At 41.4% G+C, this 25,631-nt stretch overlaps 1 protein-coding gene across 10 annotated transcripts in view; it reads left to right on the top strand.

Annotated features, from left to right (window-relative positions):
* LDB2 (LIM domain binding 2) overlaps positions 1–25,631 on the top strand; it is a 349,997-nt gene that overhangs the window by 285,549 nt on the left and 38,817 nt on the right. For all 10 annotated transcript variants that reach the window (XM_032494451.1, XM_032494442.1, XM_032494457.1 and 7 more), the window contains exon 5: positions 526–609. In XM_032494451.1, coding sequence (XP_032350342.1) covers positions 526–609 — 84 coding nt within the window. The remainder of the gene's footprint in view (positions 1–525; positions 610–25,631) is intronic.

Here is a 25,631-nt window from a genome sequence, read left to right as displayed (position 1 = left end):
GGGAGGAGAGTTAGAATTCATAAACATCTGCATGTATATTTCATGACAATTGCAACATTTTCAAATATAGCCCTTGACTCCAAGCTGTTAAGACAACACCATCACAACAGGAAACAAAAGCCAGGCCTAAAGCAGGGTTCTGCCAAATCCAGAGGCCCCGCCTTCCTTGGGGACACCAGGGGTCCTGGAGGAGTCCTGGCCGGGCTAAATGACCCTCCTCCTGAAGACACAGGGCCTCTCATCAAGGAAGTAAAGCCGTTTCTCCCCAGCACTGAAAGCGCATCTGACTCAGTTTGGTTCTCCTTGGCAACGAATCTTGCTCCATTGATCCAAAAATGTCCTTGACCTTTATATTGCAAGTGTCTCTGAAATGTAAATTATCTCCAGCAACCTACCCCTCCGAGAAAAATCGACAATGTGAAGATTGCATGTCTTTGCAGCTGTAGCACACTTGAAGACTCTCTTGGTACCATCTTGCAGGGATAAAATATATGATTTTTTTTTTTTTTTTTTTTTCCTGTTTAGGCACAAGATCCTCAGGTCCTGGATCAGCTTTCCAAAAACATCACCAGGATGGGGCTAACAAATTTCACCCTCAACTACCTCAGGGTAAGACCAACAGGTTGATTATATTTCCTGCTGAGTTTGAAAAGTATTTTAGAGGTTTATATGCATCTTCAGCCAAGGAATTAAAATGAGAAAATAGAGCATGATATATATGTCCTGTACCACGTGTGTGTGTGTGTGTGTGTGTTCAACGGATGATTGGGTTTAATTAACAAAGCATCAAACCTAGTCTTTGTCAAGGTTGAGCTTCTTCTCTGTGTTTGAATGACTCTTGGAAGAAATTATTCGAAGGCTAGCAATACTTCTCTCATAAAATGCTTTGCGCTGTGTCTGTGCTGGCCGTCTCAAGTTTCTAATGTGCTGCTGTTGAGTTCATGGCCTCTGCGTCTCCATCAAGGCACTGATCACCCCCAAGGAGGCTCAGTGTGCCCTCCAGAGAGAGTTCCCTGAAGAAATTCACCTCCGTGCTGTAACACAGACATTTTATTTCTAAGGTTTCTTGGGGACTCTGCGTAACATGTAACAGATTTTCTGGTTTGGATAGAAAGTCAATTTTTATTTAAAAAAATGAAGTGTTAGGCAAAACTCTGTGCCCATGTGATACTTATAGCCTCCGTCTTTGGTCTAACAAGGTAACAGATATCACACCGGTTCTTAGTGTGGATTTGCAGTCATCATGTCGTAAGTGAAGGATATGGTTTCCTTCACAAAGCAACCATTGTCCTCCGGGATCAACACAAAGCTAATGGCCACATCCCCCTTCTCTTTGCCTCTGAGTTGCTGGCATCCTTCACTGTCATGATATAGCAGCTCCCTTCACCAGTGCTCCACCCCATCACTGTTTATGTTATCATTTCTTTACCCTTAAGCGCAGATTTGTGAATTTGTTTTGTATTCACCATACTCTGAGTATAATCAAGTTTGCATATGTTGAAATGCTGACATGCTTTGGCCAGACTTTCTCTTCTGTGAGTGAAGAATGATTCGGACAAAGGTTTCCAAGTCACGGCTTCATTGCGATGTGCCGGGCGCAGCTCTAAACGCTGAAAATTCACAGACAGCACTCATGACACCTGTTATCAAGAAACTCTCTCTTATGAGGGCCAGACCCACAAAGAGAGGACATTATATACAAAATGGTAAACACCATGATAGACATTTCCAGATGGAATTATGGGAGTACGAGACAGAAGAATCAGTCAAAGAAGGCTTCATGGAGGAGGTGATGCCTGAGTAGAGTATAAAAGAATGAATAAAGAAGGGGGCGGAAAGGACACTTCCATCAGAGGGAGAAGAAGGAGCACAGGTTAGGGGATGGAATTCCAAGCAGTCTGGTATTGCAGGGACATGAAGGGAGAAGCCAGGAGAAGTGGGAGAGAGAGTTGGTTGGGAGCTAGGTCTTAGAGCAACTGTCTGGCCAGGCTACTGGGCTAGGAGCCTTGGAAAGGATTCAACGTGAAGACAGCAGGGTTCCCTTCCTGGGTGGAGGGAGAAGTGTCTTTTTCCATCCAGTTTAGATACTCCAGATCCAAATCTAGGGGTGGCAAGAGCCAGCATCAGCTTTGCTCGCCACCAGCTGACCCCAACATGCTCACTATTTTGGCGGCCCTGAGCCAGGTGGTTCTCCACTAAATAGCCCCCCAGTCCCTGCTCAGGGGAAAACCAGAGTCTTCCCAGGAGGGTAGGTCAACAGGGGAGTGCTCCCAGCCAGGGTGGCTGAGGCTCCGTTCTCCTAAACCTCCAGGCTCTGTATCCGGAATCGGGCCCCCTGCAGGGCTGCTGGCACAGTGGGGTGGGCAGCAAGGCCTGGGAAAGTGGGGGTCTGCAGGGCTGTTCTTTCCACGGAAATTCAGAAGGCTGCACACACTGCTGGGCATTCCGTCTGTCAGAGACCGGAAGAGGTTTAGTTTAACCATCTGAAGATGCCTCTCCTTAGGCAGATAGAAGTTCCACACTGTGTGTCCTCAGCTGACCCCACGTAGGAATATGGGACTTTGAAATCTATCCTAGACTTGGTTGCTAACTCTCTGCTGAGATCTTGGACCGATTCTCTTTTGTGTGTGTGTATATATATGTATATATATTTGAAGTATAGTCAGTTTACAATGTTGTGTTAATTTCTGGTGTACAGTATAATGCTTCAGTCATACACATACATACATGTATTCAGTTTCATATTCTTTTTCACCATAAATTATTACAAGATATTGAATATAGTTCCCTGCACTATACAGTACGAACTTGTTTATCTATTTTATATATATATATTAGCTAGTATCTACAAATCTCGAACTCCCAATTTATCCCTTCCCACGCCCTTCCCCACCCCAGCCCATAACCATAAGTTTGTTTTCTATGTCTGTGAGTCTATTTCTGTTTTGTAAATAAGTTCACTAGTCTTTTTCTTTTCAGATTCCACAAAAAGTGATACCCTATGGTAGTTTCTTTCTGGCTCACTTCACTTAGAGTGACAATCTCCAGGTCCATCCACGTTGCTGCAAATGGCACTATTTTATTATTGTTTATGGCTGAGTAGTATTCCATTGTAAAAATATACCACAACTTCCTTATCCAGTCATCTGTCGATGGACATTTACGTTGTTTCCATGTCTTGGCTATTGTAAATAGTGCTTCTTTGAACATTAGGGTGCATTTATCTTTCCAAATTAAATTCCCCTCTGGGTATATGCCCAGGAGTGGGATTGCTGGATCAAATGGTAAGTCTATTTTTAGTCTTTTGAGGAATCTCCATACTGCTTTCCATAACGGCTGTACCAAACTGCATTCCCACCAACAGTGTAGAAGGCTTCCCTTTTCTCCACCCCCTCTCCAGCATTCGTCATTTGTGAACTTCATAATGATGGCCATTCTGACTGGTGTGAAGTGATACCTAATTGTAGTTTTGATTTGCATTTCTCTGATAATTAGTGATATTGGGCATTTTTTCATGTGTCTGTTGGCTATTTGTATGTTTTTATTGGAGAATTGTTTGTTTAGGTCTTCTGCCCTTTTTTGGGTTGGGTTGCTTATTTTTCCTTATTAAGTTGTGTGAACTGTTTATATATTTGAGAAATTAAGCCCCTGTCAGTCTCATCTTTTGCAAATATTTTCTCCCATTCCATAGGTTGTCTTTTTGTTTTGCTTATGGTTTCCTTTGCTGTGCGAAAGCTTGTAAGCTTAATTAGGTTCATCTGTTTATTTTTGCCTTTATTTCTATTGCCTGGGTAGACTACCCCAGGAGAACATTGCTAAGATTTATGTCAGATAATGTTTTGCCTATGTTTTCTTCTAAGAAGTTGATAGTGTCTTGTCTTATGTTTAAGTCTTTAAGCCATTTTGAGTTTATTTTTGGGTATGGTGTATGGTTTACTTTGTGTATGGTGTGAGAGAGTGTTCTAACTTTTTAAATTTACATGGATCTGTCCAGTTTTCCCAACACCATTTGCTGAAGAGACTGTCTTTACTCCATTGTATTGGACAGATTCTTGATGACATCTTTTAGCTGCATTTAGCACAGATTAATATATGCTAAATTTCCTTCTTCCCTACCACACTCTCACCCTCCCCCTCAACCCCCTAGCTCCTCTCACTGTCATCAGTAACATGGTGACCTCCACCCTGGAGTCAACACAGCCCAAGGATCCCCCAGTTCTCTGATTCCATCCCAGAAAGGCTGAGGACATCATACCTGCAGAGGGGGAACAATACCAACCCCTCTGCTGACAATGACACAGGAAACCATTTATGGTTTTGGACAACACAGAAGAGCGTCTCAGAGGCCACCATTTCAGGCAGTACCGGCTGCATGCTGGGCCAGGTGCACATGTCCCAGGGTAGCTAGACTTCACGATGGCCCATGTGCACCAGTGCCTTCCCTATCAGAAAGCCCTGCACAGAGGGTGTAAGCAAGGTCTGTCACCCTGCTTTACACTCCCAAGGGGCAGAACCAGGACTTGAACTCTAGAATCTATTTACTTCATGGCAAAACTGCTGCCTTTCTAGTTAAGAATGTAGAATGGTGATTTTTCTTTCAATTTTTTAATTGAAATATAGTCGACTTACAATGCTGTGTTAGTTTCAGGTGTACAACAAAGTGATTCAGTTATACATATATATTCTTTTTCAGATTCTTTTCCCTTATAGTTTGTTACAAGATATTGAATATAGTTCCCTGTACTATACAGTAGGACCTTGCTGTTTATCTATTTTATATACAGTAACGTGTATCTGTTAGTCCCAAACTTTAATTTATCCCCCTCCTTTTCCTTTGGTAACCATAAGTTTGTTTTCTGTGTCTGTAAGCCTGTTTCTGTTTTGGAAGTAAGTTCATGTGTATCTTTTTTTCAGATTGAATGTATAATTGATATCATATGCTACTTGTCTTCCTCTGATTTACTTCACTTAGTATGGTAATCTCTAGGTCCATCCATGTTGTTGCAAATGGCATTACTGCATAGAATGGTGATGCAGTTAGGAGCTGCACAGTGTCTTTCCTGCCTCGACAGGGGAGGCAGCACCTCTCACTGAGGCCTTAATCTACTTTGCCAAAAGTAGTATCAGCTTCTTGTAGGATTTGCTGAGTATTAAGTGAGACAGGCCATGTAGAGGGCTTAGCCCAGGGTCTGGGGCAGAAGTGCCCACTTAGTGTCTGTTCTCATAGTTTATTGAGCACCTACTATGTGCCCATCATTGGCCTTCAGACTGGAGCCACTTGAGCAGCGTGGCGTGCGGCTCTCTGCTCCCACTCTGCGTCCACTGACCACGCCTTGACTTCCTGGCTCGTGCATCTGGGTTCAGCGGCCGCTCGCCTTTCCTGCCTCCCCTCCCTCAATCCTTTTCCCATCTGTTGATTGGGTCAGGACACATATTGAGCCCACTTGCCTTCCTAGCACTGTGCCAGGCCCTCGTTATGGAGATGTGGCCTCCTTCTGGGGTTGCTGCTCACAGGCTGGTGGGCAAGGCTGGCGGGGTGAGGTTTATGGCAGCTCCAGTGAGGCGGGCTGACACGGAAGAAGGGACAGGGCCTGTGAGCGCCCAGGGAAGGACCCATGGGCCTCGGGAAGGCGGTCAAGATCGAAGCCAACCTCCCATCAACAGCTGTGGGACCCTGGGCTGGTCATGACTGAGCAGAATCTCAAACTCAGGGCCCAAAACCAGGGCACACAGGCTTCTGTGATGAGACCTGCTAAGAATGAGAAACAAAGTTTATTTCTTCAGTTTAGAACCAGAATCTAAGATTCGCCTAGTATTCTCATCACCTAATATTTGTAAGACAGCTGAGCAGTCAAAAATACATTTATGAAACGACTTTAAAACCTGGAGCTTCCCCATCCTGGAGCTGGGCCTTTGCCTTAAGCCTCAGGTCATGTGAAGTGTTGTTTAAATCTAGTGAACAAGGAACTTCAATAATCAGGCCCAGTATCAGAAAAAGAGTTTAGACGGTTATGTTGGCCAATATTTATCCAAGGCCTTCTAAATCAGGAGGAGAATTTTACAAATCAGTGTACCCTGCTTTGGAAAGGAGGGATAAAGATGTTAAATAACCCAGACATCTGAAATTTCAATAAGCTTTGTCCTTCATGAAACAAAGTTAAGCAATATAGAAGGTAAGCAGTTATAATCACCCAGGTTTTCCAAAACAAGCTCATTTGTTCCCATGCAATTCCCAGCATTCGCAGGGAGGCCTGCCATCAGGGAATAAGTCAGTGGGACCAGGCAGCTCCCCTCGTTGGAGGAAGGAGCCAGAGAAGCACCACAGCACAGCTTGGGTGCAGTGCGAACACAGGTGACGGCTGCACTCCTGGCAGCACCCTTTGGGGGACGCTGGCAGCCTGATGCTTTGGAAGTGACAACAGAACAGCTGTTGGCATTTGATTTGAGTGTCAGATTGCTTGTCTTCCCTCTGTTGCCTCCCAGCCTACCAAGTCCTGGGCTTGAGAGTCAGAAAGACAGGAGTATGTGTCTGAGGACAGCTATTTGCTAGCTGTGTGACCCTGGGCAAGTTACTTGACCTCTCTCAGCCTGTTTCCTTTTTTGGGAAATAGGGCATAAGACCCGCCTCACTGGATTCTAGTGAGATAAATTCACGAGGATCTCCCTTCTCTTTGCCAAGTGTGCTCTTATAAGGGTGTCTGGTCCTTTCTCCTGGGTAGAATCAAGTTGTTCATTGGATTCTCCTGTATTCAGAGCTTACGAGAAGAGCTCTCATGGGCCAGCACCCCCAGGAGTCTGATTATTCTTCCTTAATTCTCCCCTTGCCTTTCGTCAGAGTGAAAGCCCTCTCTAACTCAGGGTTTGAAATTGCCATCATTTCAACATTTCTTATATGCAGTTCTTACGTGTGAATGTTTACTGTGTGGAGGAACCATTAAATAGCTGTAAAGAATAAGACTTTAAAATTGAAGGAGAAGTAATTGATGTCTATGTCACTTCTTGTCCCATAAAGAGAATGTGGGTTGGTCATGCAGGAACCATGTCCATAAACCTTTAAAGAAAACCCACACAAGCTTCCATGATGGCCAGGAGTGCAGTGTACCGTTTCACTCGTCTCTCATCAGTGATAGAGCAGACGGTCCTTGTTCACTGTCCGTGCTGCAGGGACAACACTGGTTTATACAGTTGAAAACCTTCTTGAAGATTTGGAGTAGTTTGGTTTGGTTTATAAATTTTAAGTCAGTTGTCTAACCAAGGGACATTTTGGGTGGCATCTACCATGTGCCAGCCACAAAAGGGATGGTGTGGGGGTGTGTTTCCAGGAATGGATAAAGCACCTACACCTTTGCAGGAAGTTGAAGATACTGTTGTGAATAAATCTGTTTCTAGTTCACATCATCCACCCTCAGCTGGGGACCTCGGGTCCTCCCAGAATATTCCTCCTCTCCTAATATCCTGAGGATACCCCATCCTTGTCGGCCTCAGCAGATGACTTAAGTTGGACTTGTTTACAGTTTCTAGTGCACCAGTCAGTTGCTCTGCTTCTGACTTTGGCATTCAAGGCCCTCCATGAGTGGGTCTCTGCTGCTTCCCAGGCCCGCCCATTCTCCTGCCCCATCTCTCATGTCATGTCAGCCACACAAACCACCAGCAGTTCCCTGAGCTGGTCCTGCTCTGTGGCCTCCACACCTTTGCAGTCTGACTCACTGCCTGGACCACTGCTGCTGCCCCTCCCTTCCCATCCTATTTTTCCAGCCTGGCTACTCCTCATCCTTCAGGACTCATCGTCCACCACCTCCTCTGAGAATCTCTCATTGACTCTTAGCGGGGGCAGCTGCTCCTCCAGTTCCCCCTGCCTCCCTCTTCGTAGGTGCTGCATAAGAATTGTCACTCCACTAGACTCAGAGCCACCTGAAGACAGATTGATTATCTTGTATTTCTAAGGCCTCACAAGGTCTCGATCACAATGAACACCCAGTAAATGTTTCTTGAATGGGTGGTTGGTGGATGGAAGTTTGGTAAATAGAAGACCAGATTTTGAACGACACACACACACACACACAAAGTAATAGAACTCAGATAAATTCAGTTGCCCAACAGCAGCTAGAAAAAAGTGTGTGATTCATTTTCAAAGTCACTACCTAGAACATCGCCATGAAATCTAAAAAGGAGAAGAGTTGAATGCATTGAGGAAGTGAAAGAAACATGGCAGGCAGCTTCCAGATTGCTCGAGTGTGCAAAAGTTCCACTTAAAATACTCCAAGTTCCCAATGTCAGGTTGTTATTCTGATACCACTACTTCTCCTTGCTCCGCATCAGTATTTAATTTTTACTCTAAGTGTTGTTATGCCCTGCTCATTATTTTGGAAATGTAATCTTTCAAATCTTGAGGACATATTTCTTCATGAGTGGTTATTTTTGTCTATTTCCTTTGGCCAGTTTTTTCCTGATGCTTGGATACATAAACTTTTTTTAAGTATTATGTTTAACGCAAACTTTAAAATGTCTTCTTATCCTGTATCTCAGCCAAAAGACACTTTCTTTGTGTTTCCTCTTACTCTTTACCCATCTACCTGCATAATTTCTGCATAAATGTAATCAGTATACATACAATCTCTTAATGTTATTTGGTAAACACTTTTTCATGTTTCTACAGAGTCATCCTATTAACCATTTATAGAAGCCGCAAATATTCCAGTGTGAGGCTAATTTAATCATTTCTCCAAATGTCAAACACTGGTGCTGCTGTCCTTAACACCACTCTCTGAATACCTTTGCCACGTCCTGCTCCCGATGGTGTTCTCTGAAAGTGGAGGCTGAGCTGTGGAGACCACGTGTTAAGAAAAATAAACGTGCTTCAGATTCAGAGAGATCCTAACCCCCTTATTGCCTATAATGGCCTTGAACAGGTTGTTTAAATTCTCCGAACCCCACTTTCCTCGTCTGAAAATCAGAAAGAATGATGTCTCACAGGTTGGCACAGATTGTCATTTATAAGATTAGATGAGTTACAAATTATAAGGGCCTGGCACACAGAAGCGGCAGAATCAATACTCCTGCGCTGTCGAGAGCAGCGGATAGGGCTCAAATTCCACTTTTGCCTCTTACTTCTTATATGATACTGATGAGCTGCCTCAATTTCTCAGAGCCCCGGTTTTCTCATGTGTGGATGATCATGTACCTTGTGAATCACAGTAACTGCATCACAGGTGAGGGTTAAAATGATAACGCATGTTGAAAATCATGTGTAACTTGAAATTACTCCACCCGGAAGCCAAAGAAGTCTCACTCAATGTATTATCTCCTACACATCGGTCATTGCCTTGAATGCTACACTGAGATTCTAAAGCCACATGAGAGATCGGAAAAAAGAAAAGTAATTAATGATTGACATCTGCCAAGAAGGGTGGCAGGAGGGATTCTGAGGCATGTACTATATATTTGGAACCCCGTTTCCAATACAAATGTTATTTCAGATGTATAATCATTGTCATTGAGTGTTTTCAGTGCTCTTTATCACCTTTCGTTGTTATCATTAAATAAGTCTATTCATTCAAATAAGCAGGATCACTATATATAAAATAGATAAACAGCAAGGTCCTACTGTATAGCACAGGGAACTATATTCTATACCTTGAAATAGCCCATAATGAAAAAGAATCTGAAAAGGAATATATATATCTATCTATCTATCTATATATATATATATATATATATATATATATATATATATATCTGAATCACTATGCTGTACACCAGAAACTAACACAACATTGTAAATCAACTATACATCAATAAAACAAATTTAAATAAAAATTTTTAAATGATTCAAATGAACTTAAAAAAATAAGTGGTGTCTTCAACTGGGTGTGAAAGCATTGAGGTTTCGCAGCAATGTTTTTTGATCCTGTACCTTTAATTTCCCAAGTTAATGAAGATTTTTGTTGCTATTATTGTTACACTATGAACAGCATTGGTCCCTGCATGTAGCTTCTACTGATAGGGAAGGAGTATCATCCAATGAGTAGAAGAATTAGGCAATTAACTTTGGAAAATGACCCTCAACAGAATGACACGGAGTAGCCTCTGGGAGAGTGACTGTGGCTGGAGTCAGCATTTGGAATTCTGCTGAGGTTTTTTGTTTGTTTTTTGGATTTTGGGTTTTTTCTAAGGCTTGACTGCCAACCAGGATATTTTCCTTAGTTTTATGACACGAGAAAGGATTACAATCCAACCCGCTTTCCCATCTAAATGCCAAGCCAAGCCTGAGGATAGAACAGGAGCCTTGCTCAGAGGTTGAGATGAACCATAGTTATTGGTCAGAGTGGGCTGGCCCCTGGGCAGACCTTTCCCCATTCATGCAGAAAGACCAGCATCACACTCTTCCTAAGCACTGAAGTCTGGAGGGGCAGGAACCAACCCAGAAGATCTCCTGTGCTTCCCAATGTGCCTGCACAGTATAAACCCTCAAAAGCCTCACAGTCTAAAGTATGCTATTCACGGTGCAGTCCATGGGTCACTGCAAGTTTGTAAACTCTTTGTCACCAGTTTGTGATGAGAGAAATCCAGAAAATGAGAAGTTAAAACTACTATAGCAGTTGGACATTGTCAGGACATGCAAGTTCATCCAGTGGACTCAGCCCACTGACCAGGATCCAGAGCAGGTCAGATGCTATCCAACTCACATGGTGTGTATCCACTAGACAAAGGTTGGGAGCACGTGTCACTGGCAGTTGGAAAAGCACTGGCTTAGAGCACCATGACGTGAATCTAATTTAGGGACCACCCAGAATCACCATGATCATCATAATGCCATTAGCTCACTGGGAACTTCTATGTGTCCTCAGTAAAAGGATGAGATAGGAATGATTATCCCTGTTTTACAGATAAAAATCTGTACAGAGAAAATGGTGCATTAAGAGTGAAGGATTTGTTTGGGTTTTTTTATTATTATTATTATTTTTATTGAAGTATAGTCGACTTACAATGTTAGTTTCAGGTGTGCAGCAAAGTGATTCAGTTATACATACACATACATACATATATATTTTTTCAGTTTCTTTCCCATTATGGCTCATTACAAGAAACTGAATATAGTTCCCTGTGCTGTACAGTAGGTCCTTGTTGTTTATCGCTTTTATATACAGTAATGTTAAAAAAAAAAAAAAGAGTGAGGGATCTGGTCCCTGAAACAAAGTTATCATCTGTCATACCTCATTCTGACTTTCCCACTCCCCTCTTCTGCCTCCTCCTCCTCCCCCTCCCCCTCCTCGGAGAAGGGGCTGTATCTGAAAGGAGGCAGAGAGAGGCCTTCTGAGCCATGGGAACACTCCCCACACAGAATGATTAAAATCTGGAACACCCAAAGGGCACTTTTAATTGTGTTTGGAGATGGAAAAGTAGTACATATGACCAGGACCACATAATAAGGGAATTAAAGCAGTTGACTCTTAAAGAAGTAAAGTAACCATAACATAGAGACATCCCAGTGTCCAGAAAACAGTGATTTCTAAAGTCAAGCCAAAGGGAATGGCTACCAGAACATTAAAAGAAGAAACTAACACAACATTGTAAATCAACTATACTTCAATAAAAATAAATAAATAAATAAATAAATAAATAAATAAATCCATGTATATATATATACATGCACACAAACAAACAAAAATAGTATTTTAACAGAGCAATCGTAACTGAAAACAATTTCAGAGCCACATGTGCTTCTAAAATTCTTGGCCTTAAAGGTACAAATAGGGCTGGGATTAAAAAAAGTAATTTCCCAGTCTCAGGCAGTAGAGAAAGAGAAAGAAATTGTTGTTGAACAAGACACTGAGTATCAAGGGAGATGGTTAGGTGGGAAATTGGCAGCCTGCGGAGGAAAGACTGAGTTTGCAAAGTTAAGTGCAAGATGGAGCCCAGAGTTCATCGTTCTGAGAAATAGCCTTCCTAATTGTGTTGAATGGGTTAAAAAGTATGTCAAGAAAATGCAGGACATGGGGCAAAGGGAGAGCTGTTTGAATTTATTTTAATTTAAGAGCACAGGCAGGGAAGTGGCCTGAAATGTGCAAAGGGGCTAGTAAGTTTCACTGCTTAGCTCTGAGGCTTGAGACCTTGCCCTGTGCCGGGTCTCTGATGATCTTGCTTCACACCACTTACTGCCCACAGAAAACTCACGTCCTTCAGAGTTAGCCACTGTAATCAGACCATATGACCTGATCATCTGTCCCTAGCAGAGTTCAAGGCTCAGAGTAGGTAGATAATAAACAAATATGTAAATGGGGAGAAGGCAGATAAGGGTAAACTCCCCAGTCCTGATCTTCATAACGAGCTTGGACATGGCTGTAAATGTGTACCATAAAGAAGAGAAAACAAATCAAGTTTAAAATATCCACCACACACATTCCAAAGGAGAAGAGAGGGCAGTGAACTGGTATTGTTGAATATCTACTGTGGGCAAGACACAATCTTGGGTTTATTTAAGCCTTACAACCAGGTTGGGAAGTAGGTGTTAGTGGCCCCATTTTACAGAAGAAGGTGGAACTCATCTAAGGTCATTCAGCCGGTAATCCACCAGGCTGGGATGGGATCGATTCCATGCTGGCCTGGTGCCGTCCGTACTGTCAGCTGCAGGAATGTCACCTCCTAACAAGAGCCAGGTTGAAGACCTGAATGAGGCCAGTCATTTCCACTGAGATGACCAGGCTGTTTTGCCAGGTTATCATCATACAATTGTCAACAATGGAGAACACTGAACACGTAAGCTCAGGGAGGACAAAACCCTAACAGGAATTGTCCCATGACCTCTTCCATCCTCAGACTTCTCCCAAATCCCAGGCCTCAGGGTCACTGCTCATCTCCCAAACTTTCATGCCTGTCACTACACCCAGACTACTATCCCTCGTGCCTGAACACATTTTAAAAACATAGATCGAGTCATGTCATTCCTCTGAGGTGCACCTTAAAACTGTCTGCTTAAAACCATCAGGTGAAAATCCAGAATCTTTAGCTTGGTCTGCACGGCCTTAAGGGATCGACCTCCCCAACTTCATCTCATAGCAGGCACCGGTCCCCTGGCCTGATTTTTGCTTTTCCAGTATATTGAGTTCCTCCCCATGGCAAAGCCTCTGTCCTTGCTGTATCAAACTATTTATCTAGCAATAGAACCTTAGCCAGTCTCTATCTTGTCTGTGCCTCAGTTTCCTCATCAATATAATCAGGATAGTGATAGTCCCTTATATCAGTGATTCAGTGAGAGAGTTAAATGAAATGGTACTGGTGCTTAGAGTAACTCCTAGCACATAGTAAGTCCTCAATAAATATTTGCTGTTTTATCATCACCATCATCATCACCATCACCATCATCATCATTGTAATTCCCACTGCCTGGGATATTCTGGCCAGATTTTTGCATGGCTGGCTCCCTCTTATTCAGACCTCAGGACATATCACCTACTCCAAGAAGTCCTTCCTGGTCAGCCTGTCTGGCATGGCGTCCTCACCCCAGTTATTTTCTATCGCCTCCTTACCTGGCTTATCTTCCTTATAGCATTTTTCATCAGTTGAATTTCCTTGAAGTATCAGTTTTACCCTTCTATTGTTTCCCTGCCTCTTATGCCTGTCATTGGAATGTGTTTTGAAAGTGGGAATCTTCTCTCCTCTTCCCTGAATTGAGAGCCAATAATTTTAAGTCTACTCAACTTGAGAAAGTTTTTAACATAAATGGATGTTGACTTTTATCAAAAGCTTTTTCTGCATCTATTGAGAGGAGCATATGGTTTTTATTCTTCAATTCGTTAATGTGGTGTATCAGACTGATTGATTTGTGGATATGGAAAAATCCTTGCATCTCTGGGATAAATCCCACTTGATCGTGGTGTATGATCCTTTTAATGTATCATTAGTCGATCTGCTAGTATTCTGTTGAGAATTTTTGCATCATAAGTGAATCCTCTTCCCTGAATGGAAACATATGTTTATAAGTGAATCTTCTTCCTTGTATAGGTGTTTTGAAAGCAGGACTCTTGTTTCTTCTTTCTTGAATAGAGAACCAGTAATTTTAAGTCTGCTGAACTTAAGATGTGCTCCTTTATGAGTTGGAAGTTTTAAAGAGCAAACCACTTATAAAATCCCAAATCCAAGTGTTGCCTTGGAATACTTGAGTACACTTATGTGAAGGCTGTTAACCATCCTTGACATCAGAGACTGAACACCTGTAGCACTTTTCTCTGAGGACTTAATGTTCTTATTTGCAATTCATAAACAATCTTGCCTGTGAGAGTAGGTGAGGGATGTCATTAACTTTATTTGATAAATGTTCCACATCTATAAAACAAGGGAGATAAGCATGACTTCTAAGGACTTCTACTCAAACATTCTAAAAAGAGGGAATACAAAATAGAAATACTAGCAAATACCACAAATAAAACAATTAATTAATCCTATGCTAGAAATGAGGAAACAAAACCCAAGAGGTTTGAGGCTGACCCACGTCTACCCTCCTGTTATTATAAGATGGTTTCTGGTTTTGGTCTTCATTTGCAAGATTCATTCATATCTATTCAAGTCACAAATGTTTACTGAGCCCGTACTGTATGCCAAGATTCTGCTCTGGTCTCTAGCCAGCAGACTGTCTTATTTAATACTAAATTTTTCTAGGCTCATGAGAAGCTCATACATGTTGCTTCTGATTTCCATAAAACTTTTCTTAGTTCATTCATATCATGAGCCTGGCAGTCTACCTGAGAAGTCAGCTAATTTATTCCGCTTCTCTTCTTGTCTGTTTCCCAAGCTTTGTGAAATAAGGTAGCGATGAAGTGACCCCTTTTTGGTTCAAGGTTGCCATAGATCATCATGGAAGCTTTTGGCATAAGAACAGAACTCAACTCCAGGAACTTCACAATATGGCTTTTATAGGAAAAAAGAATCTGGAGCCTTAAGAATTGATCAAAGGAATTGTTTTTCTTCCTTCCTTTTCTAATGTCCCTCTTGGATTCTACCTTTGCTTTACCTACAGAAGACATTTGTGGTCATCTACCATATTCTTGCATAACTTTACCATGAGGAGGAGACTCAAGTGGAAAAATGCAAGTTTTCTTGATATTGATTAACAGGATTTACAAACATATGCAAAATGGTAGCAACCTTGCCATTTACACAACTTCTGAGCTTTAGGACTCTGAGTATTGTACTAACAGATGGGAGGCAGGAAGGACAAATGTTTGCTTTGGAGAGAAAGTGAAATTAGTCTTACCATTGGGCAGGGGTCATGCCCTGGCTGTGGGTCTTGTCCTTTGTCAATTCCCTCAACACTAATTGTGTTGGGTAGGTTAGCACTGGCTTGCAATTAAAAGCAGAAACAGTTTCCCTTTTGTAAAATGGGGAGGGAGGAGGGATAACACCTTAAAAGATTAAAGAATACATGAGGCCACTTATACGAAAATGTTTTGTAAGCTGTAAGGTTTTGTGTGTGTGTTTTGTGGTTTTTTGCAAAAACTGGTACCCCCTTACTCACTATCCCATCCCTCAGTGTTCAGACTCTTGTTATCCTAATTCAGGAATCAATGAATTCAGGGAAAATGTTTAAATAAACTCTTCCTTATCCAATTCAAGCTACTCACTATCTAAAACTGGGGAACCGAATTGGTTCAAGTAGTTCAGTATCCCCATTATTCCAACTCACTCTCTGAATTTTCACTCACCAAATTTGGAAACCAGATGGGTTTGGATGGCGAGGAATAATTGAACTGATGGCCACTGTTATTGTCACTATCACCTACAGTCTAATATACACAGAAGAAAGTAATTTGGGGCTGAATTGTATGAAATCTCTCTTTTTGCAGATCAAACATTGTTAAATATTGGCTATTTCATATGGTTCATCTTTATATTGAGGGACAGGGACCCCCATATCCAAGAAAAACAACCATTTGACTCCATGATTTTTCCATTTTCCACCATCATCATCCAATTCCTATTTAACATTATGATAGCAAATATAACAGCCATTTATTGCCTGGCAATCCTGTGCCATGTACTGCAAGTCACTTACTTAACACTCATTATCTCATTAAAAACTTAATTATTTACATTTTGAATAGATAACTTGTCCATATACTACAAAATTCAAAAAATGTAAAAACCTTTAAAAATACATACTTTTCACATCTAGCTTCAACCTCTCAATTCCCCTCCCTGGAGGTAACCAACATTGCCAGTTTCCTGCATTTTCTTTCTGGGATATTCTATGCATATATTATAAGCATATATTGCTTTAAACACACACATATACACACACACACACATACACGTGCATGCAAATAGTAATATACTGTGCATACGATTCTAAGTGTTGAGCAGTGACATTCCTTGTAAAATCAGCAGAGATACATCCTAAAGACATATGTCACTCTAGAGATATAGCATAATTTACTTTACAAGTGCTTTATTCATGGACATTTAAGTTATTTCTAATCTTTTTCTATCATTAGCAATGATGTGCAAATATCTTCTCTGACTTTACACAGGAGCAACTAAAAGACTAAATTTGTAGGAGAAATTCCTGGAAGAGAAATTGTCAGGTCCAAAAGCACATACATTGTAATTTTGATAGATATTGTCAAGTTGTTCAACATAAGGGCTGTACCAAGTTTCAGTTTCCCCAGCAGCCCATGAAATGACTGTTTTCCACAGTTTTCAACTACTAAAGTTTATCAAATTTTTATATTTTTCAATATTATATATGAAAAATGGTATCTCATTTTCGTTGCAATATGCATTCTCTTATTACAAGAGAGATTTATTATCTTCTCATATACTTGAGTCATTTGTATTTCCTTTCTTGTGAATTATTTGTTCATATAATTTACCCATTTTTCTTTTGGCTTGTTCTTTTCTTATATTTTAAGAAAGCACACACTTTGTTGTGATATAATTGAAATTACATTACAAGCTTGTAGGGGTTTCTTAAATTTTCTGCAAGGTTGTTTTATCCTTGATTTGGGGGGAGGGTGTTAAATGAACCAGTGCTTGCTGTATGTCTTCTGTTTGCATTTCTTATTTAGTATTAGCCCCCTTTGAGCTAATAATATTGAAAATACATTCTTCTATGCTTTCTAAGGCCACTTTTAAAATTAAGGACTTTTTTATATTTAATTAATTGATCCACATGGAATTTGGGGGGTATAAAATGTGAGGAATTTATTTAATTATGCAGTTGTCCAAACACCAGTAGTTGATTAATGCATATTATTCCCACTGATTTGAAATACTGATCTAGCATATTTTACCTTGCCTTAAATATTTGATTCCTTTTCTGGACCCCAATTTCTGTTCTGTTAACTCATCTTTATAATTTTTATCCAATACCAAACTTTAAACATTACTGTTGCTTTATAATACCCTTTGGTATCTAGTAGAATTAATATCACATCATTATGCTTTTATGTGGAATTCTTAAATCTTTATTTTTTAATCTAAACTTTAGAATTAGATTACCTAATTTAAAAATAAATTTACTGGTTTTCTCCTGGAATCCTGTTAAATTTACTAATTATCATTAGGAGAATTGCTAGCATTATGATGTTCGGTCTTTCTAATCATTGGATAGCTTTTCCAATATTAAGGTCCTTTTTGTGTCCTTTGGTAATATTTTAAGATTTTTCTTTGCATGTATATATTGTATGTGCATGTGTATCTGTGTTTTGGATATGAATATAGATATGTATATTTTTTCCATTTCTTAATAACCTTGCACCTACATCCTCTGTTCTTAGTTCATTATCATTAATATGAATACTTGATTACCTGGTAATTAAAACCTTGAGGATCATCGTGGAGGATGAAGCCCAGGAAGAAAGGGAGAGGAGAGAGCCTGGGGCCCAGCCATAGCACTGCAAGAGTGTTAATTCTTAGACAATTCCATCAGTTGAGCATTTGGTCTATTTTGTTACCCATTGAAATTCCTTGTCAGGACTTTGAATTCTAAGAGGAAGCATATGGAGAGCCTCCAGAACAACATCCCTGACTTGGGACCTTCAGGGAATCCGTGGGTATTTCTCCTTCAGGAATATTTGGTGTCTAGAATCAAATCTAAAGTAATATGACTGCCTTCGAGTCTTTCTGTTGTGCTGTTTTAGAATCTCTGAGCAGATGATTTTAAATGTTTTCAATAGCACTGTGCTTTGCAATTTGGTACATGCACCCAAAGAGCCTCTTGAAACATGGCGTATAGGTTTTTAATACAAAAAAATGTTCTCATGTTCAGAGGTACACATAGAAGCCAATGCCGGAATCCTGAGGGAGATTTGTCTGCTTATGAAAATTCTGTAAATTCTTTATGAAAAGGAACTGTTTACACAGTTTTAACATGACTCTCTGGAATAATCTCTGGATATGATAATATTAACACAGAGTTACTTTTTAAAAATTTAATTAATGAAGTTTAACTTAGGTTTTCTGGACATAGAGTTTTCTAGAAAACTCTAGAATCTGCCTTCCCCCACATTTGAGTCTAAGTAATGTTCTTATGCTATTTCCCCTTTCTTAAAAATATTTATTTTTAGACTGACCTTATTAAGTATAACTACAAATTGGTAAGGAGACTGCCTCATTTAAAAAAAAGTATTTATAACCATGTTTTCTCCAACTATATTTACATGTAGTTGATTCAACTTCTAACTACATATGTTCACTTAGGTTTTCTCTCATTAGAGATCTTTCATCTCTCTGAAAACCATCATTTCCTTATTAATTTCCCAGTGGCTTTAGGCAATTTCTAGCTGTGGCAATGACTATGTGAACAAAGTCTTTATTGTCTATGGTTTTATGATAGAGAAAAATACCTTTGATATACTTAAAATGCTGATTATTAGATGAAGCCAAAGGACTAGTCATTAGCTTTGATAATACACGAAACAATCTCTTATTGAATGCTCCAAAGCCTTGGGATTACGAAAATGAAGATATGTTGCTGCTCTCACCAGGCTTAGCAGAAATGACCAAAATACGCTGAGCACTTACTATGTGCTGGGCATTCACTGACTCTTGTAGCCAATGTTTTAGGTCACCTGCTGGGTGCCAGGTGTGGTGCTGGATTTACAGGGGCGAGCAGGGGTAGTTGCATTCATGTTCTTACAGCTTATTGTGGGAAAGAGAGACATTTACTAAATAGTCTCACACAAATGTGTGTGTATTTCTAATTAACTAAATTCCACCTTGGAAAGGAATAAAATTTTATAAGTGAATATAATCAAGTAAACTCACCCATCTAGGGGAGATCTCAGAAGGCTTTCCTGAGAAGGTGATGCTTGGACTGAGTTTTAAGGATGAGTTGATTTGAACTGGGGGGAGCAGAGGAAGAGCTTTAGAAACTCAGGGACCAGTCCTGCCTAAGACTCCGTGGCAGGACGAGGAAGAAGGGCAATGGCTGGTGAGTGGAGTGAGAGGGAGGGTGATGTGAGATTACACACTGGGGATGTGGGGGACTGGGGGACAGGAAGTGGTTGGTGGCCTATGACAGAGAGCCTGTAGGCCATGTCTCTAAAGGCTCGATGGTGAAGAAGGAGACAGAAATCTAAGCGACACTTACACATCACGAGTGTTGTAGTGAAACTATACCCCCACTGTCCTGTGAGCTCTGAGGGGAGAACCATTCTGTTGGAGGATCAGAGGAAGCTTCCTGGTAGAGGGACATTGAAGGAGGTGTTTGAAAATGAACAGAAGCTTGGCAGTCAGGAAAGGAGAGATTGGCCATTCCAGGCAGAGGGAACAGAATGTGCCCAGGGGGGAGCTATGGTCTGAATACATGTGTCCCCCACAAATTTGTTTGTTGACTCCCCCAGAGATCATGGTATTAGGAGGTGGGGACTTTGGAGGTGTTTAAGTCATGAGGGTTCCACTAATCCCCGTGAAGGAGATTAATACTCTCATAAAAGAGGCTTCAGAGAGATTCCCTAGCCCCTCCAGCCACGTGAGACCCTGCAAGAAGAGTCAGCAGTCTGCAGTCCAGAAGAGGACCCTCACCAGACCACGCAGGTGCCCTGAGCCTGGACCTCGACCTCCAGACTAAGAAATAAGTGTCTGTCATTTACAAGCCACCCGATCTGTGGTGTCTTGTTTACAGCAGCCCAGGTGAACTAAAACATCTGGAAACATGAAAGAACATGGTGTATTCTGAAGGCAGGAAATGGTACAGTTATGGTTAGAGTAGAGGCAGTGTGTGTTTGTGAGTGTGTGTGTGCGTACACGGTGTACCCGTGTATGCACACATACCCAGGTGCTGGGGGATCAGGGTGGAAAGTCTTAAATGATGTATTTAAAAATTCAGGTTGGGGCATTAGCAAAGCATCACCATCTGCCACACTAAGGAATCTGGACCATCCCATAGTCACTGAGATCTTTTAATAGGTGAGGGACTTCTTATAAACTCGTATTTGTGAGTTTAGAACATTTCTCTAAACTCCACTGAATATTATAGTAATCACTTGGGGAGGGTGCTGTTAAAACTCTAGATCCTTAGACTGTCCCAGATCAATTGACTCAGAACCTTTGGGGGTACATCCAGACATCAGTATAATATTTAAGCTTCCAAAGCAATTTCAATGTATAGCCAAGCTTAAGAGCTATTGGTTTAGTGAGACTCCCTGGTTGCTTGGCAGAGACTAGAGGCCAGGAAAGAGGTTAGGAGGCTTCCATAGTGGGGAAGGCTGAGATCCTAAAGAAGGCAACACCCAGTGGGAACAGAAAGGAGGGGATGGGTTTCGAAGATATTCAGGCCATTGAATGGAGCGGGTCCATTTTGGAACTTGTTCAATGGAATCTATATACTCAATAAACTTGTGAAGAGTGTTTCCCACAGTACCTTGAAAATAATTAGCTGATATGCAATTTCCACAGTTAAGATTAAATTTTTTCTTAACTCTTTTTAAAAAATGTTATGAAATATTTTAAGATGAATATAATTATCACACACCTACAACCCAACTTTTAAAAAATCCTAGAGTTCTGGTATATTTTCTTGCAGTCTTTTTATTTGGGAAATAACCACATTACCATTGCATTTGAAGACCTCTCTTCAACTCCATTTCCCTCTTTCCATTCCCCACCATCCAAAATTTGATACTTACCATTATTTGCATAATTTGATATTTTATTATATATGTTTGTGTCCAGAAATAATATATGGCTTTATTTTCTATTATTAAACCATATAAATGGAGTTCTGTACAGTACACATCCTTTTACAACTTTTTTCCTCAGTCTTTTGATTTTGAGACTTATTTATGTGAATACAGGTAGTTCTTATTTATTTAAACAGCTGTCAGGAGTTGCCTTGCAGAAATATGCCACAACTTATATGTCTGTTCTGCTATTGATGAACATTTAGAGAGTTTCCAATTTTACTGCCATGCTGTGCTACTGTGAATAGCTTTGTGCACAATTTTTCAAGGGCATATACCCAGGAGTAGAATTGTTGGTAAAATGCCGTGTGCCTCTAAAACTTGATATTTCAAAAGGGTTGTACCAGTTTACTCTCCCACTAAGAGCGCACGAGAGTCCCCACTACGTTCATCCTTGTCAACAGTCCGTACTGGGATTTTTCTCCAATCTTACTAATAGGAGATGGTTTCTCATTAGTATTTTCCTTCTCTTGTGAAACTACAGCAGTTCCTTTTCTTCTAGCACACTGATACCATTTACCAAGGTAATCAAGGAAAGTCTCTTGGAAATACAAAATCATAACTAATTTTCATACAGGAAGTATACCCTCCATTCCGCCTGAGAGCTCATTCACACATTTATTCAATAAACGTTACCAGTTTGAGAATACAGAGATGAATAAGACATGCTCCTTGCTCCCCAGGAACTCATGGTCTTGAGAAGGCAGACATGCAAAACAAATAAGAAAGGATGATAAACACATTGGTAATTTATTATGAGTAGAGAAAGAGATTGCAGAAGAGAGGGAGATTGATTCTGTTAGAAGCTTAAGCAGGCTTCTGGCAGAAAGTGATAAATAGGATTGAGTGAATATGAGCCTCCAAAGTAAGCATTATTATCCCATCTCACATTCGGGGAGAGTGAGGTCAAGGGAATTTATCCTAACTTACTTGGGTAAGTAAATAGTGAAGGAAAAAATTGAACTTAGATCTTTGGCTCTAAAGCTTGTACACACCAAAGGATACCATCTTGTTTAAGAAACCTTGTTGTCTCCATTGGTACCAAAGTCCTGCAGATACAGGTTGGATAAGCTCTGAAAAGAGCAAAGAGAACACCCCCCGGACGAGGTGACTAGCCCGGACGTTTGGTATGACTTGTGCATCATTTGAATTTTCAGCTGGTTTCAGCCCTTCTGCCATTTGTGCTGTGTGCTGCCTGTCTGCAAAATATTTTGTGACTGTTTTAGAAAGGAACTACCATGTCAGTCAGAGTCTGCCATATCCCTACTTTAGCTATGAGCTTAATGGCATTGAGGCCACGTGCAGGTGATTTTTCTAACCCTTTCCAGGGGCAGGGCTTCCAGGGCACAGCTTCCAGGACAGGGTAGACCCCTGAGACAATGGGGGTTTCCACTCTAGGTGACATTGCAGGACTTCAGCAGGGAAGGGCCACAGTCTGACTGAGTCTGAGCCGGAAGATGGGCTGTGGTGTTGAGACCAGATGGGAGGTTGATGAGGTGGGAATAGGAGCCCAGTCAGGAGGCTGTTGCAAAAATCCACATGAAAGATGACAGGACTTGGACCAGAGCCATAACAGTGGAGATGATCTCCAGATTTATTTGAAGGGCTGCATCAGCAGGACTCCCTGGTGGACTGCAGACTGCATGGGGACTTCTAAGAGAAAGAGGGGAAGCCCTTCTTGTTTTCCTCCTCATGCGTCAGAAAATTGCTCAAAGGACAAGTGGATGTGGACTTGTTAAGAGTCAATGCCTGAGACACTTACAAGTCCTCTCCTGTGCAGGACACTTGCTTTGCCTCCATCATGAATTAGTCTTCAACACTAAACCCCTGAGCTCCCCGAAAAGCTGGTGACTGGGCATTTAGGTGAAACTAGAAAAAAGTTTGCAAAGACCCTAAGGCTGCAAGATACTCTTAGGAATTGTTTTCTTGTTGGCTCCATGGTATCTAGACACTGCTCCAAATCAGAAGAACAGTGGGCATCAAGCTCCTAGATCAGTTTTGGGCACAACTGAATAAAATTCGTTATAGAACCCATAAAGGTTTTGACACTCTAATACCTCTTAATCAAATAGGATGCCATGTTTCTATTTTCTTCATTTGCTTCCAGACACAAGTTTTGGGGTCTCACTCTATGCCTTTAATCTTCTAAAAATCCTAGTCCTTGCTCTTAATCTCCAGGGCATCACATCTCTGCCCCTGGCCCACTTTGCTGTGCTCTTTGTGAGGAATAGGGTGCTCCTGCTTTCAAAGAGCTGACAGTCAAATAAAAGAGACAGATTAGTAAACAGATCATTACACCTCAGCCCATGGGATCAGTGGAGAGTGTCTGGGAGAGGTTGTACCAAAGCTGAGTCTGACTCAAGGAGAAAGGTGGGAGGATGGAAAGAACAGAGGGGAAAAAGAAGAGTATTTTGGGTGAGGGAAAGAGCCTTGGAACCATCTGGAAGAAGAGGGGTTAATCATAGTCTGAGGGTCAACCGTGGAAGGTGGGTTCCTGGCGTGCTGAACAGATGGGCACAGAGATACTCTTCCAAGCCATCAATGCCCGTCTTTTCTTCCCTGGGTGAGGATGAGACCCTGCTGACCTTTGGGTCAAGAACCAGGAAAAGTTAGTTGTTTGTAAAATTTGTATTTATTTAAAAATAAACAAATAACACTTTCTATGTGCTGGCAAGTCTTCTAAGCCCTTTACAAATAGCAGTTAATTTAATCCTCATAATACTCACTGGGTGAGTATTATTGTTATTCTGTGTTACAGATGAGAAAACTGAAGTCATAAAGTGGAAAACTTACCCAAGTTGAAACAATCAGAACAAAGTGCCCGAGCGAGGCTTCGAGCCCAAGCTTTCAGGTTCTAGAGTCCCTGTTCTTAGCTCCTGCATCATGCTGCTGCCTCTCCAATTAGGGTGCAGTTTGGTTGTGTAGATAGTTCTTGACTAATGATGTGAATTCCAAGCTTCAGCAGCAGAATCAACAAGGAGCCGGCCAGACCCCGAGGCTGGGTGTGTATCTTGAGAGGGAGCTGCCTGGAAGACATCCCAGACAGGTGCTGAGGTCCAGAGAGTCTGGGCTGCAGCTGTGGAATTGGGTCATTAGCTTAAAGTGCCCCTTAATGTCTCATTGGGGTGAATGTATTCATTCCTAAGGCCGCTGTAACAAATGACCACAGACTTGAAGGCTTAAACCAACAGAAATGTATTGTCTCAAAATTCTGGAAGCGAAAAGGAGATAATCAAAGAGTTGGCAGAGCCATGCTCCCTGTGAAGTTTCTAGGGAATCATCCTTCCTTGTCTCTTCCAGCTGCTGATGGCCGCAGGTGTTCCCTAGCTTGCGTCAGCATCACTCCAGCCTCTGCCTCCATCTTTACATGGCCATCCTCCCCTTGTGTGTCTCTGTGTCCTCTCCTTCTCTCATAAGAACATCTGCCATTAGATGTAAGATCCACCCTCAGTGCCGTATGATAGAGTCTCCTTCACTTAATTATATCTGCCAAGACTCTGTTTTCAAATATTTTGCTCACGCAGGTCGCATGGATCAGAACTAAGATCTAACCGTTTTGGTGGACATTGGTAAAACCATCACAGTGGATGAGCTTATTCTGGGAAGGTCTGGAGCAAGGATGCAAGCAGGCCTGAGACAGAAGAGTAGGGGGACGACCAACATTTGGAGGAGAGAACCCAAGAAGAGACCCAGGAGAAGCCATCAGAGATTGAAGGAGACAGTCAGGAGAAAGATCTAGAAACCTAGGGAGAGTGTATTATAATTAAACAGGATGACGTGGGCAACAGTGTCAAATACCTGAGAAGTGGGGAACATATACAGTGGGTTAGCAGAGAGGGTTTTGGTGACCTTGACAAGACAGTGTTTTGGATTTGGATATTTTTTTTTCAGCTTGGCAGTGCTGATGGGAAAGGGAGCAGCCTGGAGCTGGAATTCCTGGTAGCCAGTGCTGTCACACCATTTGCAAGCTGTTAAATGGCATGCTACACATTAACAGCCTAGGAAAACCCAAATGAGGACCCTCTCAAATTCTAACACTCCCACATCACTTATGCATACACAAGACTGTGTTTTACATGAACACCCTCTGATACAATATAGTGAAGTGCACATAAATGGGTGACTTTGTCTATATAAGGTAATTATTTGAGATGATAATATTTGGACTCTCCATTTCCTTTAAATCAGTTTTACATGGTAGGGGGCCAATCCACATTTTAGAATTTCTTCCGAAGCTGTTTTAATTGTGCCTTCAAATGTAGATACCCACGCTCCTGAAATGTCAAAACTTGGCTGCGTTTTTGAGAGCAATAAATGACATTTCTTATGCTTTGAATTCCACGAGTAGGATTACACTGGTGCCAGTTGTGAAAGAGTGATGCACAGGGCTGACCCCCAGTGGAGTCTGGATGCTTAAAAAATTACCTTCTTTTATCTGCTAGTCTAAAATAAGAA

This window comes from Camelus ferus, chromosome 2 (assembly GCF_009834535.1).
Source record: "Camelus ferus isolate YT-003-E chromosome 2, BCGSAC_Cfer_1.0, whole genome shotgun sequence".
In the NCBI taxonomy this organism is placed as follows: domain Eukaryota; kingdom Metazoa; phylum Chordata; class Mammalia; order Artiodactyla; family Camelidae; genus Camelus; species Camelus ferus.
The sequence above is the reverse complement of the archived record's forward strand: the minus strand, read 5'-3'. Positions and strand labels throughout refer to the sequence as shown.